This window comes from Varanus komodoensis, unplaced genomic scaffold, assembly GCF_004798865.1.
Source record: "Varanus komodoensis strain SLA01 unplaced genomic scaffold, ASM479886v1 scaffold23, whole genome shotgun sequence".
Taxonomy (NCBI): domain Eukaryota; kingdom Metazoa; phylum Chordata; class Lepidosauria; order Squamata; family Varanidae; genus Varanus; species Varanus komodoensis.
In genome coordinates this window covers 457,955-479,940 of record NW_025335627.1, presented here as the reverse complement: position 1 = coordinate 479,940, position 21,986 = coordinate 457,955, and the positions used below count along the sequence as shown (strand labels likewise).

Below are 21,986 nucleotides of genomic sequence, written 5' to 3'. Positions count from 1 at the left end.
GAATATCCCACAGCTGAAATCAGTACTAGGATACATTTATATTGCACATGGCCAGTCAATTTCTCATTCAGATGTCAAATTAAATAAATTATTCATTTAAGGTACACCCTGCCCCAAAAGATCTCAAAGCAAGCATTTCTAACTTTAATTGTCATATAGGAAGAGTATGGGGGTGGGATTGGAAGGGACTTGCAGTATGTAAGGACTGAAAGAATAATCCTTCCCTCCCTAGATGCAATCCACCTTGAAATTGCCCCATGTTTGGCAATTACACTAAGCAAAGTATCTATTGTTTACACTAATAGTCACCTAATACATTTGCACTAGAGCACTACAGGCTCTGGTCTAACAATTCCTCTGAGTGAAGGGCTTTAAAAATCCAAATCAGTATCTTGAATTTGACTCAGAAAAACACAAGCAGCCAGCACACCTTAAGAAGCATAAGTTGAATATGCTAAGTATTTATAATATAAGCCTCCTAGCAAGGCCTCAGCAATTATAGGCAACCTATACATGTATGTATGCATGCAGTGCTTTTTTTGTAAGAAAAAAGGTGCCGGAACTCATGAAATTATTTACATTTCGCACGTAGTCAATCACTGTACACACACCCACACACGTCAGTTGTGTAACGAAACATAACGGTCATCGCCTGTAGTAAGCACTCAGTGTGCGACCACACGACCAATCACAAGCTGAGCAGCATCACAAGCCGAGCAGCCCCATCACAACCAGCGGGGATGAAGTATGTATGCATTGGATTCAACACACAAGCAGCCCACATGCACCGTTTTAATGATTTTGCCGCCAACCTGCTACACTCAACAGGGTAATTCAAATGCACGTGGACCAAACATCAAATTTTCAAAAGTTACTTTTAAAACTTGGAAAATCTGTCAAAAAAAGGTGCCGGAACTCTGTTCCGGTGCGTTCTATGACAAAAAAAGCACTGTATGTATGTATGTACGTACATAAATAAATAAATGGCTTGCTATGGGAACTGGCCAAAATTGGAGGTTTGCAACAGCTCCAGCCTAGCAGTAGCTACCACTTATGCGGGGACATCCCATGAGGCTGGGCAAATTGCATGAATGTTCTCAAAATGGAGTGTCAGCATGTGTAAACATTTTTCAGACCTTTTCCCCTGGAAGCTTCCATGTGGAATATATAACGTAGGGAAACCCCTCAGCATTGTGACAAGAGATTAAATCCCACTGAACCGGAAGGAGTGATTTCTTAGAATCACACTGTAAACTTGTGAAGTGCTTTTCAGCATGCTTTCAAAGTAGCAAAAAGAGGCTATTTTCAGTGTTTAAATGTCATATAACTCAGTACATAAGTGAGGCAGAGCAACATACTTTAATGATGAATTTATGTGATTTAAAAAGCCCAACTGAAGAAATCCTAAAATGATTCTAAGAGCAGATGAACTATGCTATTCTCTATATGAGCCAAGTTCAGCAAACAGTGTATTTTTCATTTGCACAAAAGTTTAAATTACAAAATTTTGAATGAGAGGTAGTCTTTAGTAACGTTTGATTTTAAAACCAATTTGAGTTTCAAAAATATTTCATAGTTTGAATGGTACTATAAGGGAGATCTAAGCAATGTCCAAAAAAGCACAAACGCATGGATATTTTAACAAGATTTTCCACAAGAGTTCCTTATGATGCTGAAATGCTAGTGATGTAAGTTGCCTTCTGAAATCTGGTTTAAGGTGCAATCCTGTGCATGCTTAGACACTGGACACGTCAGGGAACGGTAGGACTTTTGTCTGTCTAAACATGTCTGTCTGGACATTGCTTATTAAGGCTACTGACTTTTTACAAATTCTTTTTTCCCCTTCTCTGTATACCAGTTCTCAAAGTAGTTCAAAGCTTGAGCAGAACTCGCAACTGACTACTTTTTATTACATTCTTAGATTGCACCCTTGATTCTTTAAAGACAAATTGGCACTACGTTTCTGTGATATTTTGAAAATATACTTAATTCTATAAAACCTGAATATCAAGGAGTAGATAACGGAGGAGGAAGAAATAAACTACAAAGAGGTCGTTTGACTTTCTTTTTTCCTTTCATATACTGCTACTGATGATCCCTAAGAAAAAAGAATGTTAACACTGCATTAGCCAATTATGGACCTTTAAAATAGGATAAGTGTAATATTAATGCAAAGTAAATATATAAAATACATTTTAAAATACAAAATGTAGAAGTACAAATAGGTACTAAGCCATCATAAGTATCATAACTACAGTATTGAGGAGGTTCTCTGTATTATGAAGATACTTTGGCTTCTTTATCTGGTGGTGGAAATTCTTCTACTTCAGCATTAAACATCAATTCTGAAAGAAAAGGAGCAGTATGGGACATTAGAATAGAGTGGGAAAATACAGAGAGAGAGAGAGAGAGAGAGAGAGAGAGAGAGAATTGCACAATCTCTGGGGAGGGGGGAGATGGCTGCGATCTTTGTTGTTGTCACTTTGCTTCAATTTTTTGTGAATTAAAAAAAATGGTTACAGAACGGATTAACCTTATTTACATTGAACCTTATGGAGAAATTTGACTTGGCTCACAACCAATTTGGGTCGCGACCAGAGTCGTGGAATGGATTGAGTTCATGAGCCAAGGTACGTACGTACGCGTGTGTGGTGTCAGTTACATTGCTCTAAACGTATCAGTCACTGCTGTTGACAGTGGGCAGAATCCCATGGGGTGCTTATGCCCATCCCCCCCAATTCTTTTCAACCCTGCTGATTCTGCCTTGCAGGAGGTAAGTCTAATTCCATTGAGCAAATGGAAGGCACAGCTTAGGCAAGGGAAATTTAGTGCTTCGTAGGGGCAGCCCCAAAACCATGGGAAATGCTTGTATCTGGAAGGAGACAGGTCACTCAAGTTCACCAATATCCCTTGTTACCCTGAAGTGCTCAGTTGTTGTTGTGCAAGCAGTGGGGACCACTTGTGCAACAGAGTCGGTGGGCATAAGAGAATCAGTGGGAGCATTTCCATCTACAGAGCTAAATTCACTCTCCTTCTCTCCACAGGGGAAGAATGAACTAACCTGCTAGAAAGTTACACAGAGCTTATGCATTAGTTGTTGGTTCCCTGTTCTGTACCTTCACTGTGATCTAACTGGGGCTGGTAAGACAAGAAGAGCCAGGAGATCCCAACCAGAAGAGCGATCACTAGATTAACCACAATCCAGGGCTGAAGAATCTGTTCCTCTGCACCTGAGGTCCTGGGGGGCAGGGGGGTGCGGAGAACAGTATACACAGTTATTATAGCGAAACAAGATAAACCAGAATTAGTACCATGTGTTCAAACTGTATAAATATGATAATATATAAAGTGTCTCTTTACCATTAAGTGTCATTATAAATCTATGGAAATCAAATCATTAGGCACTGCTTTCTGTCTCCATCAAGAGTACAATAGAAATTAGGTAAAATTTTATTGGCAGCGATATAGGTTTCACTAATGGTTGAACAGTGGCAGCCGTTTCATGAATTTAAACAAGAAACTGTTCCAGTCATGTAAAAGGTTCCAGTCCAATCTTAAAAGGGGAAAATAGAGACATAAGCACTCTCCTGACAGCCCTCCTCCCCAAGTCTTTGGGTTCACTGTGTTTGCTTTCAATATCAGAGCTCAAGTGAGCAAAGAAGTGCTTGATAAGTTTCAGGAAGGTAGCTGTGGGGCCGGGGGGGGGGGGGGGGGACATGGATGTTCAGAACTAGCCTCTCATTTTCTACAAATGTGTGAACTGATTCTTTCACACCTAGTCTGGCTTGGTGAAGGCTTTAAAGGAATATAATCCTCTGGTATTCCAGTAAGTTACTCTAAAGGCAACAAAACTTTGCCTTGTTCTGCAGGCCAACATTCCTTAAAGAAGTCCTTACTGTGAGGTCAGAATGACCATTATGTATCCATCACCAGATTACTCACTTTCATTTCTGTTAGGCTGATATTAAAGCACAGATTTTTTCCATCAGAATGATACTTCTTATAAAAATGTAGACTTGACAGCAGACTTGAGAAATGCATCTGGTTAAATGAAGTATCAGACTTTCTTGGTGTGCCCATAAATGAGCAAACAAAGGTCACACAAGCAAAACTTTGTGGAGGTCAAAACTGAACTACTTGGTCTGCAACACTGCATGTAATAACGTGATATCCAACATTTATCACATTTACAATAATGTGATATCCAACACTTCTGAGGAAAATAACAAAAGAGCAATTCATTGGACCCTTACAAGGTTCACAATATGTACATTACATCTCATACTATATGACACAGATTTATACATTACATGATGCAAATCTTTAAAATAGTTGACTGTTAAACAGAAAAAGTTACAATTCCTACCAGAGGCTACTGTTCTCTGAAGGTGGTGTATACAAGTTGATTCTGTCACTTGTCATTTGTTGGCTCAGAGACAGGACAAGAGCAGCAAAATACACTGAGGAAAATGAACAGTCAGTAACATCCTGATTTTTCGTAAACATATCATTGTGAAATTGATTATACAGCCCCAGTGCCACAGCCTTCCAACTCATGCCAAGACCTCTCTATCACCAAAAATGAATAAACCTCATGTTTTCTGGTTTGCTATCTGTGAAGGTCAGTATATATCCTTGCTGCTTGTTTGGTTCAAGTTGATCTTCCTTAAATATTCAGATCAAGGAAATAGAACTGTGAGCTATCAATCCATGAAGGTACTTTACTTCCATCAAAATAGCCCTCCTAAACAAAAGTCTATATAAACAGATGCTCAATCCCCTAACATTATGTTTATCAAGCAAAATATGGAAATAGTCTTTGTGGAAACAGTGACCTCAGTAGAAAACACATTAAGGATATTGAGATCAAAAGGAAGAATGTGAGGAAGCTTTCTAAGTCCGCAATGGAAATGTAAAAACTTGCTTATGTCTGTAGTTTTCTAATACCATTTTGAAACTGTGCTGTCTTACTCACTGAAAGAAGCAATGGCTGCTGGGTCCAAGGTGAGAAAGCCCCGCACTGCCACTGACGCTTTAGCCAAGTCAATCCTGAATACAGAAGATGAAATGTGTTTGTTCAAAAACAAGCCAAGCAGACACCAATTGAATCAATGCAGTGTATTTCAATCTGATATGCCTGTATTTTATTCTGACAGATCTTGAAGTCTGATACACAGTGATCTTGTTGCCAAGGAAGTCAACAATATTTTAATGGAATGAAGTTTCATCTTAAAGCCCCAATCTTTGGCGCTACAGTGGTATCACTCCAGCATGGTGGCACTGCCAGGCCTGAGTAAGATGCCCTTGGGGCAGGCAACACTGACCTGCTCATTTCACTTTCTCCTATTCCCTCCCCACTGCTGTCCCTTGCTCACTCATTTCCTAACACCCACTGCTTCTCAGCAGCTTAAAGAGAACCTTTTCCTTCCTCTTTTGATATTTGGTATAGTTTGCCAATGATCTCTTTGAAGTTCTCCACCCCCCACAAAAAGAGACCCCTTTTTCCCCTCCCTACCCTTGCTCTAACATAGAGCAGATGATTGTCGAGTTGGCCTGGAGGGCCCCCAAGTAACAGTGGTTGCATTGCAGCATTGGTGCATCCTGTTTACACCACATGCACAGTGAAGTGAGCCTTCTTTGGAATGCAGAAAGCTGCTGGAATTTGGCTCTCAATATGCTGGGCTTCTGCTTGAAGTTTGCTTTGTAGCAACCATATGGAGCCCTGGGCTATGGTCTAGTCTTAGTGGCAACAGTGTTCCAGTGCAGAACTGCTGGTCAGTGGGACCCTACAAGCAACTGCTGCTGTTTTCAGATATGCAGTTACAGGATCCCTCAATGCGGGTGCAGAATTGGGAAAAGTGTGGGAACAGTTGATACAGAGAGGTATCGCAGGACTAGGAGCCATTTCACATACACTGCATCTTAAAGGCCACCACAGAGCCCCACCTCTGCACTGTTGCGACAATACCAAGCCATACAATCGGTCTTTTAATAATTTTTGCATATATTTTCTTTAGGAGACTTTAGAAGGAAACCACAGTCACATGTGTAAGGCTAGAAAAATGAATGCAACTGTACCTGTCAAATGCTGAAACAGTGCTGATTGCTAGCAGAAGGTAAAGAAGACACTGAGCAGGATATGCCAAAGTCTTGTATTGCTGCAGCAAGTTGGAGACAGTTGACAGCTGGTTTCCTGCCAGTACATAAATCACTACAATATTCCAGACAGCATAGCCGGCAAGGAAACCATGAGTGAAAAGTCCAATTGTCCTAAATGAATGAAAGCATATTAGATTTCAAGCTTGTACAAAGTTAAAATGTTCAGTATGTCATAAACTGTAAAAAGAGAAACATACTTCTGTGATTTCACCATCCTATATTCTTTTCCCAATTTAGATAAGCAGTGGCATCCAACCTCACAATGCCAGCTTTTGCACTTAAAGTACAAGTTTCTTAATACAATTTTATAGCTCTAGTTCCATTGGTTATGTCCCTATTACTAGTTTTTGAAATCTCTTTGGTCTCAAGGAGGAAAGACCCAAAATAACGTTTACTGTTAATCAGTCCCACTCAAATATTCGTGTAGCTAGTTGAAAAGAACGGCAAGAAACCATTATGCCTGGTGACTAACGGGTGCTTCTCACTCTTGCTGTTCCATGAAGGAATTAACATGCACTGGACATGCGTGTGATCACACAAATACCCATCAGCATTTCACTCTGTGTAATATATCACACAGCACCTTACAGGCCAATCCTAATGCTTGGATGGACAGTTGAAGGGAGTTAGGAAGAGACAGAAGTCAGAAGATGTAGGAGTACAGCTGGCTGGAGTCTGCAAAACAAGATGTTTGCTCCAAAGCTCCCTGCCGTGAGCTAGGTGTCCCCTCCCAAATGAGACAGGCATTTCAGCAATTATTAAAAGGGTTTTTGTTCCATACAGAAACAACATATTCACACGCCTTGAAACATGCAGTCCGGGTAAAAAGTTGACCCCTCACTCTGACCCCCCTCACCCAAAGCTTTGCTTATGAACCCTTCGGGGCCGGTCTCTGGAGGGGGGCGCACTATGGAAGCGAGCATGCCTATGTTCTTCCCACTGAGCCCCTAATTGGTCTAGTCGGTGGGTGTGTCGACGGGCCCTTGTATCCATGTCTCCTGGGGTGTCAAGTTCTCCTCCCAAGAACCTCTCCCCAGCCTGTTCTCCGCTGGCTTTTTTCCCACAATTAGGAGTGTGGGGGCTCAATGGTTGTCCTTGAACTGCTTTGATCCAGAGTTGGCTCAAGCTGACTCACTGGGAAAGTGAGGCAGCTGGGGCCTCACTAGACTCAACAACTCAAATATCAGAGTGAGCACTCAGCCACTACCGGGTCAACTATCCACTTCCCCTCCTCCGAGTCTAAGCCGCCATTCCCACCAAATCCCTCCATCTCTGGTGCATGCCTGGGAATCTCATCTGAGCATGCATGCATGACATCCCACTGCACCACGATAGGCACCACAAGTATTTTCCCACCCACTGGATCCATTGCAAGCTGTTTCTGTTAGGCTGGATAGTGCAGTTGGTCTTGTGATTACCTAGATGTTACCAGCATGGGTTTGAAGCATGGGGCTGCAACCCCAGAGTAAACCCAGCATTTGATGCCTCGGTATGAAATGGCTGTCACTGAGCTCAACATCATAAAAGCTGGACTAGGCACAGCTGAATCTCCAGAACTGTAGCTTGTGCTATCAAGATTGTTCTGGTTTTGCAGAGGGAAAATGTTATCCACATACAGCTCTAAAACAAGGTCAAAGGATTAGTTGCAAAACAAGATAGCTATTTGGATTATATAGTAAACAAGCAACAATAATTGTGGAAGTTTTTGCGATCTTCCTTCAGCTATGCGGTTCTTTTGTGAATTCTTTTGTTGATAAATAAAGGTATTACAGGTATTACCATATGGATTTTGGAATTTTACTTGGTGTCACAACCTTTGCTTCCTGTACTTTAAAAAATTACATTTTGACAAGCAGGTGAGATTTATACTGTCATGGGAAGGGTGGGGGAAACTAATGGCGATTTCAGGAATAAGGCTTAACAGTGATTTTCATTCAACTGAACCACCCATTCTCTTTGAATGACCCCAAAATGGGACTAATCTCATACCTAAAACCACGGTGAACGGAAAGCGCCACATCCCTGGTTGTCCAAGCAGCTTTCATTTCCATAAACACATCAATGTTTTCAGTGGTTTTAATCAAATCTTTGCGGTCAGCTGCCTGAAAACGTCCTTAGAACAAAAAATGGTATTTAAAAAATTGTCAGAATAACCAATGCTAGTGCTATCTATTCGTGGCTCCTTACAATGCAATCAGACGCTATCAATTTATGCAATATTCCTACTGTTGTTATGATCCTGAGGGTGCTCTCTCAGGATCACAAATTTGAGAAAATAGCATTTAACTAGACTAAATTTATGTTCGAATAAACATCCAAAGAATGGCAATATGAGGCTTTTTGTCTTGACTGAAAATACCCAACTGAAAAGGGAGCAAATGGGCTGTTTTTTGTTTTGCTTTTTATAATTAAGAGAAGTCATGAGCAATTAATTTGATGCTGTCTATTTCCATTCTTGCTTTATTTTTGTTCATCAGGATGGCTGTGAAATGGATAAGTTTCGGTATTTTTCAGGGTAATCCAGCTGTATGTATACTAGGGGTGGGGAACCTGTGGCCCTTCAGATGTTTTGGCCTAGAGCTCCTCTTTGGCTCTGTTGGCTAGGGCATGCCAGTGGCAAGTCAAAACATCTGGAGGGCCACAATTTCCCCACCCCGAAATTACATCCTGCCTTCTTCCATGGAACTCAAGATGGGGAAAGTGGGGCTCCAGGTGGTCGCCCGTCCAGGCACAAATCCGATCAGGACCTGCTTGTAACACAGTGGAATCTTCTGGCTTGATCATATGCCTGAAGGAAGTGTGATGCTCCTTGCTTTGATTTCAGAGGAGATTTAAAAACAGCAACAGCCATTCACTGAAATCCCTGATCAATACCCCTCCCCACCAATCCCACAGGGTTTCAAGAATGACAATTATAACACTGTGAACAGAATTACTAAACAGCACTTGCCTATCTGAGGGAAAGGAGAAGAAGTTATTCTCCTGAGAGTGTTGTAAACACACACCTTGTATGAAAACATTACATCACAAAGGATGCCAAAAGGCAGTACTGGCTAAACCTTGGAACTAGCAGCTTTCAAACTTTCTGTCTTTAGGGGAATCTTTTCACACAGATGCATCTCCTGTGTGCCTGCCACAAGATCTGATCACTGCCGTCCTGGTGTGCAAGCAGTTCATGTGTGGCACTGGACTGGCATGCCTTAATTCACTTGGCACAGTCTTACTGTGATGCCCATAAGCCTCCAACTCAGAAGCTTATGGGCCTCCTATGCAGAGGAAACCTTTGCCTCCCTGTTCTCCTAACCCTCCATTTTTGCTAAATGATCGTTTCACCCATCTAGGGGGGCAGCTTGGAAGGGAAGGGAAAAAGGCTGGAGAAGCTTCAGGATACCGTGGATCCTAGCCACTCCAATATCCTCCCCTTCCACCACCAAACCACTTCCCTTTCCCCCTCCCCAAGGTTGCTTTCCTGACCTCAAAGAGAAACCAGTGTGGTTCTTTCCATGCCGGTTGCAAGGAGGCAGGAGAGGGAGAATGGAGCTTGATGCCCAGCTCCAGACACTCCAAAATATCCTGTGGACCCCCCCAATAATGTCTAGGGGCCAAAAGATTGCTCCCTAAGCTTGTGACCCCTTCTGCAAGTTTAGCCATGTAAAATAAATCATAATGACACTGCCTGATGTCATTTAATGTCACTTATGAGGAGTCACATGATTTCTGTGAAATAATAATAAAACATCGATTAAAAATTCCCAGTAATGTCTCTTGTGCTGCTGACAAATCACTTACGATTTTTCTCAACAAACACCTTGCTAATAGGCTGGCTAGCACCAGGTGGAACCGAGAGCACAGGATGCTGCTCTGAACCCTTTCCGTGCTCATCTTCAATGATGTCTTCTTCCTCCACACCCAGGTCATTGGAACTTTCTGCTGGGCGAGCTTTCCTGTCAACATGCAGAGGAGAGAAAGGACAATTTTCCCCTTTAGGGCTCGTGACCAAAGGCATATCGGCACCACATATTTATCAGCAGGTACAACGAATTAGCACCTGACCTGAAGCACATCAGAGCTTGCCTATTGGATGCTTATGGCAATTAGGGTAGTATCAGCATAAGCGGCTTTCTTAGCAGACGGGATCTGACAGCAGGACAAATTTCACCACGTCAGCTCGTCATACTGCAAAAAAATGACATGGAAAGGGAAATCCCAGGATTTAACATACTAGTGTCTAAATCTGTTATTTTTTTTTTATTCAGAAAACATGAGTTCTGGAGATGGGAGGTGTTTCTAGATTTAAATTTATGCTAGTTCATAAATTGAACCTGAAATGGCACAACATACCAACTCACCCTGCAAATGCACTATGCAGCGTGGGTGGTTCAGGGGACAACTCACACTGCATCCAACTGACAATTAGGCTTACTGTACCTACGAAGAGGTATGCACTTGTGCAGGTCTGCAAAGCAGGCAAAAATGAATTTTAAAATTACAGAAATATTTGCACACATTTAGCAGTGTGAAACAAAGAAAAATAGGTGGCAAAACACTGGGAGCCCATCCAATGCACAACTTACACATTTTAAAAGAGTCGCCAGTAGCTATCACTATGGAGATCATGAAAATTATCTCTAAAAATGGGAAAAATGGTATAGCGGTTAAGAGCATGGGACTGGGACTCAGGCGATCTGGGTTCTAGTCCCCGCTCAGCCATGGAGCCAACTGGGTGACCTTAGACCAGTCACAGACTCTCAGCCCAACCTACCTCACAGGGTTGTTGTTGTGGGGATAAGATGGAGGAGAATGATGCAAGCTGCCTTGAGTCCTTTGTAGGAAATAGGCAGGATATAAATCGAATAAATAAATATTTTTTTAAAAAATGGGGAAAGCAGTGGGGAACAGAAATGATCTCATGATTGCAGAGGGGGTAAAGTCAGCCAGTACTAAGTGCTCCAAAGTGCAATGTACATGCTTGGCAAAGTGTTGTCTCTGATTCAGACAAAATTGGCAAAAGCAGGAAGACTCTGCCCAGGTTCAGAGGACAGAACAACCTATCAGGGGCCAAAAGCAAGCCATAGTTTGTTGGGGCAGCTTCTTGCACTCCAACAGAAGCAGTATAGGATTGGCTGGCACACCATCCCACTCTGGCTAGTTACCCACAGTGACTGGGTTTACAAAACATGTTAAGCCATGAATCCAACCCTCTTCCTAACTAGCCATGGCTTATAGTAGGGCTTAATAAACTCACTGTAGCTTATTGTCAGAATCCAGACTATAAAATAACCCACAAAGGGGTAAAAAACCAGATGACCCCTTGACAAGAATAGCAGAAGGACTCTTGGGACAGGATTCAGGGACAGCTGGGACCGGCTTCCCCTCATCTCTGCTAGCAGCACGGGGGGCACTTCAAAACTGGGGACTCCAAGCATTACTGCTGTTCCTGGTTGTTGCCCAATGGCTGCTGGTTGTCATATTGCTTGTTTTATAGTATTTTATGAGTACACTGTTTATCCTGTTTTTATGAGCATTTTATGAATTGTATTAATGATTTTAGCTTAAATGATTTTAATAATTGTAAACTGCCCAGAGAGCACATGGGCTATGGGGCAATATAGAAATGTAATAAATATAATAAATAGACTACAGTGTAAACATCAAGAACAAAGTTTCTTGCTATGAAATAATTTGGGGAAGTCAAGTTGAAAATTCTCACTTTACTCTTTTCCGCTGTTTACGGGTCACTGTTTCTTCAGTAGGTGAAGGATCCATGCCATTTCCATTCTGTTCAGTGAAAGATGTCTCCGATTCTGGAGTTATAAAATGGAAAACAAGAAAATCTGTACCACAGGTCTCCATTAGAAAATGAGGAAAGAAATGCCATAATTCCAGAAGGGAATGGTGAAGCAAAGCACTTTTTGGAGATTCAGACTTCTCATTAAAAATTGTTCCTTTCTTCCAAGGAGCTAAATGGGACATAGTAGCCCTGCAATGCAAGTTAGGTTGAGAAGGAATGACTGGCCCAAGGTGAAGACCATTCAGAAAGCTTCTAGGCCAAGGGAGAATTTGAACAAGGGTCCCCTCGATCCAAGCCCAACTCCCTAACTGGCACATGTCCAGGTGGATACAGGTATATCTTCATATCAGCCTTCCCCAACCTTGTGCCCTCTAGATGCGCTACTGCTAGAAGTCAAAGGCATTAATGGTAAGGAAAAAAAAGACAGCTGAGACGGCTGTACTGATCGGTTTGGACAATTAAACAACTTACAAGTCATTGACCTTGGGATGTTTGAGAGTGAGCAAATGTTCTAGCTCTTGACCACTTGCTTTGATGCCAGAATCTAGAACTCTGGGATACTGAGGGAGAAATACTCCAGAAATTTAACCTAGCAAGAAACCATTGGTTAAAATGCTGACTTGTTTAATCCCCAAGAACTCACAGTACTGAAAATGGCATTAATAACTTAGGAATAGGGCATTTCTGGGTTATTTATAGACAGAAGCAGGTAAGCTTGCATTCAAAGAACCCACAGTTTGTGAACCACAGGTTGTCCGATAGCCCAAATGGGGCCACACTCTGCCTGAATTGTTTTGGCATTACTTCACATACCTGGAGGCACTCTTTTTTTCTTACGCTTCCTCTGAGGTGCAGCATCTTGTGGCTCGGGTGTCAGAGGTTCACTGCTTTCAGACGGCCGGCGGACAGCTGCCTGGACAATGCCATCTGAATAGCAGAATCAAATGATAACTTCTGTTAACACTGTAACATCATTTCCTACAAGATATAGCACCATAACAATATATCTATTTCTCACAGAACTGCTGCTCAATTATCCAAATGGTTTATGAGAGCACGTGCTACCTGGCATAATTTGATGCCTTGCAAATGGGCTTGGGAAGCTGACAGAAGGCGCTGCAGCTGTTGAGTCTGAAGCATTCCACCCAGGTCTGAATGAGAAGCCGGCCGTTAAGAGCTGGAGATTTAGGGGAACAAACAAGGCCCAAACTGTGGCTATCTGGACCGTCAGCCCAATAGCCACCTCTCCATTACAAATCACCATGTGCAGAGGGTATTTTGCAGCTCAGGGGTGGGTGTGTGAGGAAAACAGAACCCTTTCCCTGCTAGCCATTTCCCCCTTAAAATGATGTAGCTTGGGAGAAGGCATTGTTCTGCCAGGGTTCCAGAGCCCAATTTACCCAGCAAATACCGGATCAGAACCCAAAAGGGGAGAAAAGAAGTCTGGTCTGAGGAACTTTTCAGAAGGAAAGTGGCTGACAGGGGAAAAAGGTCCCCAGGTGCAAAGATGACAAGGCTCCAGAAATCCCCTCTCCAGGGGAAGGGAAAACATTCCCTCCTTACCCATTTTCTGCAGACACGTGTCCCCTTCTCAAGAATGGTTTTCAAGAATATGGGAGCTGTCAGACTAACATTACTAGACTACTAAGTAATGTTTAGCTTGTCTTTGAAAGGGAATGGCCTAGTGTTCTGATTTAAAAATGAAGACAAGCTGAAACACATTTGCTGGAGGGAAGGAGAAAGAAAAAGAAAGGAAAAAAAGAAAAAAGAATCAACTGAATGGATGAGAGGGATAAACAGATGGGGGTGCACGTGAATGGAGATGCCACGTGTTGAGGGGAGCTCCAGCCCACCCATTTCCTGACCTGTCTGGCCAACTACCTGCCCCACTGGCAACATGCCTTACAAGGAATAACAGCAAATAACCTTGTGGGATTTTAAAGACTAACACATTTATTTGGCATTATCTTTCATGGACACTGCATCTGAGGAGGAAGTAAACCATCTACAGGAAACATAGTCCCTGTGGGTGGGGAAAATCCCCCATCCTGGATAGGACCTTGCCTTTCTTTCCAGACCCCAGGGTGGACTGCCAAGATTAATCTCTGGGGTGACCGCCCCCATCTGCTTGCTTGAGGGCCTCCATCAACCTGGAGTTGCTTTCATGCATGGAATGGTATTCCGAATGCATTTGTTTTCCTTCATGAATGACTAAGAACTATTCTACCTGTGGCTTTTAGCCTACCACTTATTGCGGCTTCTGATCTCAGCAAGTTCAGATCTCTTACATGTGTTTTTTCCCAGGGTTTTCCTTTCTTTGACTTTCTCTCTGTTCCACTATGCAATCATTAGCTGGCACTGGGGTGCAGTGGAATTAGACAAATACACAAGGGTCTCATGCCACCCTTCACAAATAACAGAAGACTTTCCTTGATCTAAAAAGAGCTGTGAAAATAGTTGCACAAAATGGGAGAGGCTCTAGAGAATGATATGTCATGTAACGCACATAAAAACTACTGTAATTGAGGGATCAAAGGTGCACAGTAAATGTTTTGTATAGAAAGTCTCCAAATGTGCAGAGCGCAGGTTCTTTGGCAATAGATTACTGCATAAGACAAGGTTGATATTTTTGGCTGTTCTTCTGGTGTTTGTCATTTGTTGGGGGTATAAGTTGACCCCCAATTTTTACTTCGCTATTTGAAGGGTCCTCTTATACACTGTTATACACAAGTACACCTCTAGCAAAAAACCCCCCAGCAAATATATCTAGAAAAAACCCTGAAATATCTCTAAGAAAAAAGCACCAACATCTCTACCTTCTTCACATCCACTGAGAGACAAAGAAATAACACAAAGAGTGTAGCAGAGTCCCTAGAAGTATTTGTGGTTGTTTGCTAGAGATACCTGTGGCATTTCCACTTGCACAGGGGTCCTGCAGTTTCAGGCATACCCTGGGGGGCTTAGAAGCTATCCCCCATGGATATGGGGGTTCTATTGTAAAATAAAAATGAAAAATTTTCACCTGGTGTATAAAACACCCTGATTTTTGAGTTACTATTCTCAGTTTCAAGGGTTGTTTTATATGCCAGAACATCTGGTCATACATCCAAGGCTAACTAACCAGACAAAAATGACACGATCTGCCAGGTGTACCCCTTGCAACCTCAAGCATTTGACATGCCCTTTCTTGACCATCTCCTGTATCAAATCAGTTAAATCAGCCTCTTACCTAGTGAGTTCTTTCCTTTGGCCTTTTTTCTTTTCTGGCGACCAAGAGGAATTTCATCTGGAGTAAAAACAGAAACAGTTTCCTCATCCTCATTATATAGAATTATTTCAGGTGCTCACATGCATTATCTGACTGTAAACCTTACAATAACCCTGTACAGCAAGTCAGCCGTCTTAACACCTCCTAAAGAAGACTGTGGGGACTGCAGCTGAGGAGGAGCAGCAGGTGTAGCTCTCCCTGCCTTTCGCTCTCCAGGTGTGTTGGGCCCCATTCCCAGTGCGCCTCAGCCATCCGTGCCGGGAACTGCAGTCCAATGTGTCAGGAGGGCGGCAGGTTGGGGACAGCTACAGTCCCGCCCGTGTTCATGTGGACAGAAGTTGCACTGAGTTGAGCAGGATATGCCCCAGAGTAAGTGGGACTGTAATTTAATGTTGCTTCCTAGATTATAGTAGGTATTAACTATTAAAATGGTTACTTCTTAAAAGAAAACACTTCCCCTTAGGGAGTGGAAAAGCAAAAGGAAGAGTGTATTAGATGCTATTTATTTAAAAAATGTCTTCCCAAATCTCCTCTCAGGATGGCTTATAACGAATTTGCATCCATCCAGTGACAATGGAAACAGTCTTTCCTGATGCCATCCAGAGGTTTTGGCCCAGTAGCCATCAGCCCCAGCCAGTCCCAGTCCCAACTGTCTGGAAGGTTAGAATCAAATGAGCCAACATTAAAACAAAACTTAAAATTCAGTAAAAACTACCCTACAACATGGCTCTTAATCACTGTACTGGCTCTCACTGTATTTTATCCCACATACAGCAAATGGGGAGCCTGCCAGTTCCAGACAGGGCTGCGCTCCCTCAGAAAGGCCATGTCTGCAGTTCCTGGAATGATCCTCCTCATCAGGAGCCCAGCTGGCTTCTGTTGGGAGAAGCACCAGAGGCCAACTCAGGAATTACCCAGCCATGGCAGGCCATGCTGCGGTGACCCCTGCATTTAGATTACTGTGATGTACTGCATGTGGGGCTGCCCTTGCACTTGACCCTAAAATTGCAGCTGGTGCAAAATGAGGCACCTGGGATGCTGAGTGGAGCACCTGGCCATGCACGTAACACCCTGGTGTTGAAGCACCTGTGCTGGCTACCTTTTAGCCTCTGATTCAGTTACAAGGCCTTGCTGTTGGCATGCAAAGCTGCAAGCAGCATGAGACCAGCTCACCCAGTGGCTTGCCTCTCCAAGCACATGCTTGGGCTACCACTAAGATAATCAGAGATGGCCTTGCTGGTTGTACATGTTGCACCAACCAAGAAGTGGCATTCTTCGTGGTGGCACCCACCTTATGCTATTTGGAAGTACCAACTGTAGCGGACTTTAGGTACCAAGTAATCACCCATTTCTACACCCATGTCTCCCCTGAGTGTGTACACTGCCTAGTTTGTCTGTCTATAATTACAGTATTGTATATAACACCAAATATAAGATGCATTGAATCCATGAAGGAAGCCACAGCCTTGGACTTGGGAGAGACAAGTGGAGCTGTCATGGACTGGGCATTTTGGAAGGCTTTCATTCAGAGGGTCGCCATAAGTCAGAGGTGATGTGATGGCACAGAACAACAACAAATTGGTTTTATAAATGGAATGGAATTTCAGACTGTATTTTAGGGAGGAATCCTATGGCCCCAAGACAGCACTGGAGGGGCCATGGGATTTTCAGATTCCCAGATCAGAGGGCAGAGGCAAACTCTAACCCATGCCCCCCCCCCACATCTTTGACACCAGGTAAGTGACTTCAGAGAGGAGTGAAGGGAATGGGGTGGCCAGGACAAAAGGTATCTTGAAGCCCTTCCAGCCTCCTTCCCTCCCCTTCCAAGGTGCTCCAGATAGATAATCTTTTTTCCACATCTATCAAAAATGCATCGTGGGAGGGCAGAGAGGCAAAAACTGCCTCTGGCACTCCTTTCTCTCTGCACTGGATGCGCCTTGAACCTTCAAGGGTGTTTCTTATAAGCTATTTTTAAATATTTTTAAATATGGTCACCAGGATAAATAACATAAAACAACTAATTATTGGAAGAATAGGGCAGAGAGGCAAAAACTGCCTCTGGCACTCCTTTCTCTCTGCACTGGATGCGCCTTGAACCTTCAAGGGTGTTTCTTATAAGCTATTTTTAAATATTTTTAAATATGGTCACCAGGATAAATAACATAAAACAACTAATTATTGGAAGAATATTTTATGCATATAAATATGAATTTCATAATAAACTCACCTTGGTTTTCACTTCAGATCAAGCATTTTTCAAATCGGGGCAGAAAAGATGTTTAAAAGAAACAAAAGAGAAAGAAGTGTGTTAACTTTGGAAACAGGTGATAAATCCAGAACTGCTAAAATGCCCCCACATAATAGTTTTGCTTGTAACATCTGGACAGCATAAAGTGTGTACCAAAGAGCTATTTATGCTAGCAATTTCAACAGGAAATCAATTAGACTTACCTTGGTACTGGTGGAAGAACACGGGGTGGACACTAAAATGGAAATACAAATATACTTTAGTATATTAAAAACAGCAAGCAGCTATCCTCTCTTTAGCACATTCTCAATAGCTGCATTTATAAACAGAGCTAAAATTAAAGTGTCACAGTTATACTCAGGACATCAAACATATACTAAATGCAATCATATGTAAAGCAATTTTAATTCACTGACTGGAAGATTGGGGTGCTTCTTTATTAATTTCTATCTTGCCTTTTTACCAAGGTACCCAAGTCAATCAAATCAAAACAAAAAATATGAGCTAAGACAAAAGAACAAAAACAGTCAAAACACAATTTTAGAGCAGCAGCACAATTATTAGTAAATCCAAGCTGATAGAAAAGGTAACTTAAATAACCTAACTAAAAGATGCTGCACAAAATGCAGTAGCTAATCCTAACATCCACCACACATTTCAAAATACAGCAAGTAGTGTGATAAAAAAAAAAGTATTTGCTGACGATTACTTAACGTGTTGTCGATTCACCTGACGATTCCTTCTTTCTTAGGCAGCTTAAGACCCAGATCTTGTATTACGTAAGTGAAACAAAAGGAGCATGGCTCCAATAAATCTGATTGACTCTTTAGCTGATTTTTTTTCTAAAAATCAGAAGCATCTAAGGCTGACAACTCAAAGAAGACTCACCACTTGCTTCTTCCCCATATCAGTTAAAGTCAGACTCAATGTGGCATAAACCTGCTATACCTACAGTGACTTCTTGTGTTAATTCTATACTAAAAATAAACTTCCAATACCCAGGATTAAGTGAACCTTTGCTCCACCTGATTTAGGGCCTGACACTGCTTTCGTGTAAACCCCTGGTGTTGCTGCCGATTTTCTACGCAAGTGCCTTCTTAATGTCATCCGGCAATCTAATTTTGTGGTATAGTGGCTACAATGTTGGAATGGAGATACCAGTTCTAGTCCCCACTCAGCCATGGAGCCACCATGTGCTTTCGGGCCATTCACAAACCTTCGGCCTAATCTACCTCACAGGGCCATTGTGAGGATGACATGGAAAGGAGGAGCTGCCTTGGTGTCTTTGCAAGAGGAAACAAGGTCAGGATATAAAATGTAATAATGATGACGACGACGACGACGACAGCATTCTCAGACATTGACCACAGTGGAACAACTTTGACAGAATTAGACACTGAAGGTTCTGCTCCATTTTGTTTTCACAGTAAACATGTTTAAATTGAAAACAGGTCCTACAATTCCCAGCATTCCCACATAAGAACAAAAAACCTCTGCTGGATCACACCAAGAGTCCATAACAGGGTCAACAGCACCCTCTTGCCCAAGTTCCCCAGCAACACAGGTACAGTGTCTTGGATATTGAAAGCAGTGTATAGCCACCAGGACCAGTAGCCATTGCTAGACTTTCCTCCAGAAATTTATCTAATCTCCTTTAAAACTGCCCAAATGGGTGGCCATCACTACATCTCGTGGGTGAATTTCAGAGTTTATGCACCGTGAGAAGTTTTTCCTTTCATGTGTTCTCGGGCTGACTCCAGTATTATGGAACAGGAAGAAATATATCACTTTCTTCAGATGAGAAGGGGGGGAAAAGCATTAGAGGATGTTCCCAAAAAAATCCAGAAAAATACGTTAGGACGCAAACCTCTGCATGTGTAGACAGAAAAAAAGATCAAACTGAAGAATGCTGGGAGTTGTATGAGTAGTTTTTGTGTAAAATGCACAGGGTTGCACTCTAAAATAATAAATTCCGTGGAGATCGCTGTGCAACGCGAAACAAAACAATTCTTTCGGGACCTTAAGCGGCAGAGACACAAGGCTTGAAGTAAGTCGGGGGTTGGATGCTCCAATTTAAGTGGATAATGCTAAAGACGCTACCCTAAAGCATGCTCAAGCAGAAAAAAGTCCTACACCTCCCAGCGTTCCCCAGCCAGCTAGGATCGCGCCCTTAGACAGCGTATTCTCCCACGACCGGCAAGGATAGCTGGGTTGTAGGGCGGCAGCCCCCCGCGCACCAAAGCGCCCTCTCCTCGCTCCCGTGCTCCAAGGCGGCTCCAGGGCGCAGCCTCCAGCAGCACAGCCCGCCAGCCTCGGGGTCTTTCGCCTTCTCCTCCCTCACCGGGCGGACGTTTTCCATCCCGCTCCCGGCCTCGAGGAACTCCCGCCGTGCTGTAGCCACGGCGCCCTAAGGGCGCGCCCGATCTCCAAGGCGCTGCAGCGGACGCCGAGGGAAGAGGTGGGCTGGCGGAGGAGCCATTTCCGGGCGGGAAGGGAAGGGAAGGGAGGCGCGGGCGCCGTGCTTCCAGCTCCCCCTTCGTCGGACTGTGGAAGGGCCGCCCTGACTCGGCTTTGCCAGGTGTTTGCGCGGATCATCTGCTGCGCAGCGCAGTGATTTCCGATTCTTGTTTCTTCCAGATGGTGGGTGTGCTGAAGCGAAGCAGCCACCGCAGTCTGCGAGGCACGCCAGCACAGAAAGCTAGGAAACAGGCAAAAGATTTGAGGAAAGGGGAAGGCCATTTGGGAACCGCAGAGGGCTGCCTGGGACGCCAGAAGGCTGGATTTGGCCCCTAGCACTCAGGTGCTGCAGCCCTGCCTTAAATGTGGTGTATCCATTTTTAAAATAAAGAAGCATTCATGTGTGGCCAAGTGAAATGAGCAGTTTCTTTGGCCCTTCCCTGACCTGAAAGTGAGAGAAGACAGGTACAATTGTGGCACACCCATCACTCCTCAGTACCAACTGCTTTCCTGCTCTAAACAAGGAAGTGGGGAAACGCCGCATATGGGAAGTGGATCCAGGGAGAAAAAAGCAGTCTTCCTCAGGAATCCACCCCAGCCCCCCATGCACACTTGGGGTCAGAGAGCAACAAAAGCACTGTCCTGTTGTTGTTAGTCGCGAAGTTGTGTCCAACCCATTGCGACCCCATGGACAACACTCCTCCAGGCCTTCCTGTCCTCCACCATCCCCCAGACTCCGCTTAAGTTCATGCTGACCACTTCAGTGACTCCATCTAGCCACCTCATCCTCTGCCGTCCCCTTCTTTTGCCATCTATTCTTTCCAGCATTAGGCTCTTCTCCAGTGAGTCCTTCCTTCTCATTAGGTGGCCAAAGTATTTGAGTTTCATCTTCAGGATCTGGCCTTCTAAAGAGCAGTCAGGGTTGATCTCCTCTAGGACTGACTGGTTTGGACTCCAAGGGACTCGCAGGAGTCTCCTCCAGCACCACAATTCAAAGGCCTCAATCCTTTTGCACTCAGCCTTCCTTATGGTCCAGCTTTCATAGCCATGCATTGCAACTGGGAAAACCATAGCCTTGACTATATGCACTTTTGTTGGCAGGGTGATGTCTCTGCTTTTTCGTATGCTGTCTAGATTTGCCATAGCTTTCCTCCGAAGGAATGTCTTTTAAATTCTTGGCTGCAGTCACCATCTGCAGTGATCTTGGAGCCCAGGAAAATAAAATCTGTCACTACCTTCATTTCTTCCCCATCTATTTGCCAGGAAGTGAGAGGACTAGATGCCATGATCTTAGTTTTCTTAACGTTGAGTTTCAAGCCAACTTTTGCGCTCTTCTCCTTCACCCGCATCAAGAGGCTCTTTAGTTCTTCACCTTCTGCCATGAGAGTGGTATCATTTGCATATCTGAAGTTGTTATTTCTCCCAGCAATCTTAATTCCAACTGGTGATTCATCTAGGCCCGCCTTTCTCATGATGTGCTCTGCATGTAAGTTAAATAGGCAGGGCGACAGTATACAGCCTTGCCGAAGTCCTTTCTCAATTTTGAACCAATCATTGTTTCTGTGTCCAGTTCTCACTGTTGCTTCTTGACCCGCATATAGGTTGCTCGAGACAAATAAGATGGTCTGGTACTCCCATCTCTTTAAGCACTTGCCACAATTTGTTGTGATCCACACAATCAAAGGCTTTAGCATAGTCAATGAAGCAGAAGTAGATGTTTTTCTGGAACTCCCTAGCTTTCTCCATGATCCAGCATTTGTTGGCAATTTGATCTCCAATTCCTCTCCCTCTTCAAAATCCTGCCTGTACTTCTGGTAGTTCTTGGTCCACATACTGCTGGAGCCTAGCTTGTAGGATATTGAGCATAACTGTGCTAGCGTGTGAAATGAGTGCAATGGTGTGGTAGTTTGAACATTCTTTGGCATTGCCCTTCTTTGGGATTGGAATGTAAACTGACCTTTTCCAGTCCTGCGGCCACTGTTGAGTTTTCCAAATTTGCTGGCATATTGAGTGTAGCACTTTACTGCATCATCTTTTAAGATTTTGAATAGCTCAGCTGGAAT

General features: G+C 43.4%; 1 protein-coding gene across 1 annotated transcript; it reads right to left on the bottom strand.

The window, feature by feature from the left end:
- Positions 1 to 1,340: 1,340 nt before the first annotated feature.
- On the bottom strand, positions 1,341 to 19,909 carry TMEM237 (transmembrane protein 237). The gene is made up of 13 exons (XM_044431918.1): positions 19,808 to 19,909; positions 17,670 to 17,701; positions 17,446 to 17,456; positions 15,180 to 15,236; positions 12,764 to 12,877; positions 11,870 to 11,963; positions 9,949 to 10,103; positions 8,149 to 8,272; positions 6,079 to 6,270; positions 4,976 to 5,049; positions 4,367 to 4,460; positions 3,117 to 3,238; positions 1,341 to 2,345 (listed from the first exon to the last, which is right to left on the bottom strand). Exons 1-13 carry the CDS (start codon positions 19,823 to 19,825, stop codon positions 2,278 to 2,280), a joined length of 1,155 nt encoding a protein of 384 aa, XP_044287853.1. The 5' UTR covers positions 19,826 to 19,909; the 3' UTR covers positions 1,341 to 2,277.
- Between the last annotated feature and the right edge of the window lie 2,077 nt (positions 19,910 to 21,986).

What these genes read in the sequence shown, in the direction of transcription:
- TMEM237 (XM_044431918.1), bottom strand. An exon ending in CAAAGGAAAGAACTCACTAG is followed by an intron (nt 12,878 to 15,179) that starts GTAAGAGGCTGA and finishes TCTGCTATTCAG; the next exon opens with ATGGCATTGTCCAGGCAGCT. An exon ending in AGCAGCCATTGCTTCTTTCA is followed by an intron (nt 4,461 to 4,975) that starts GTGAGTAAGACA and finishes CATTTTCCTCAG; the next exon opens with TGTATTTTGCTGCTCTTGTC.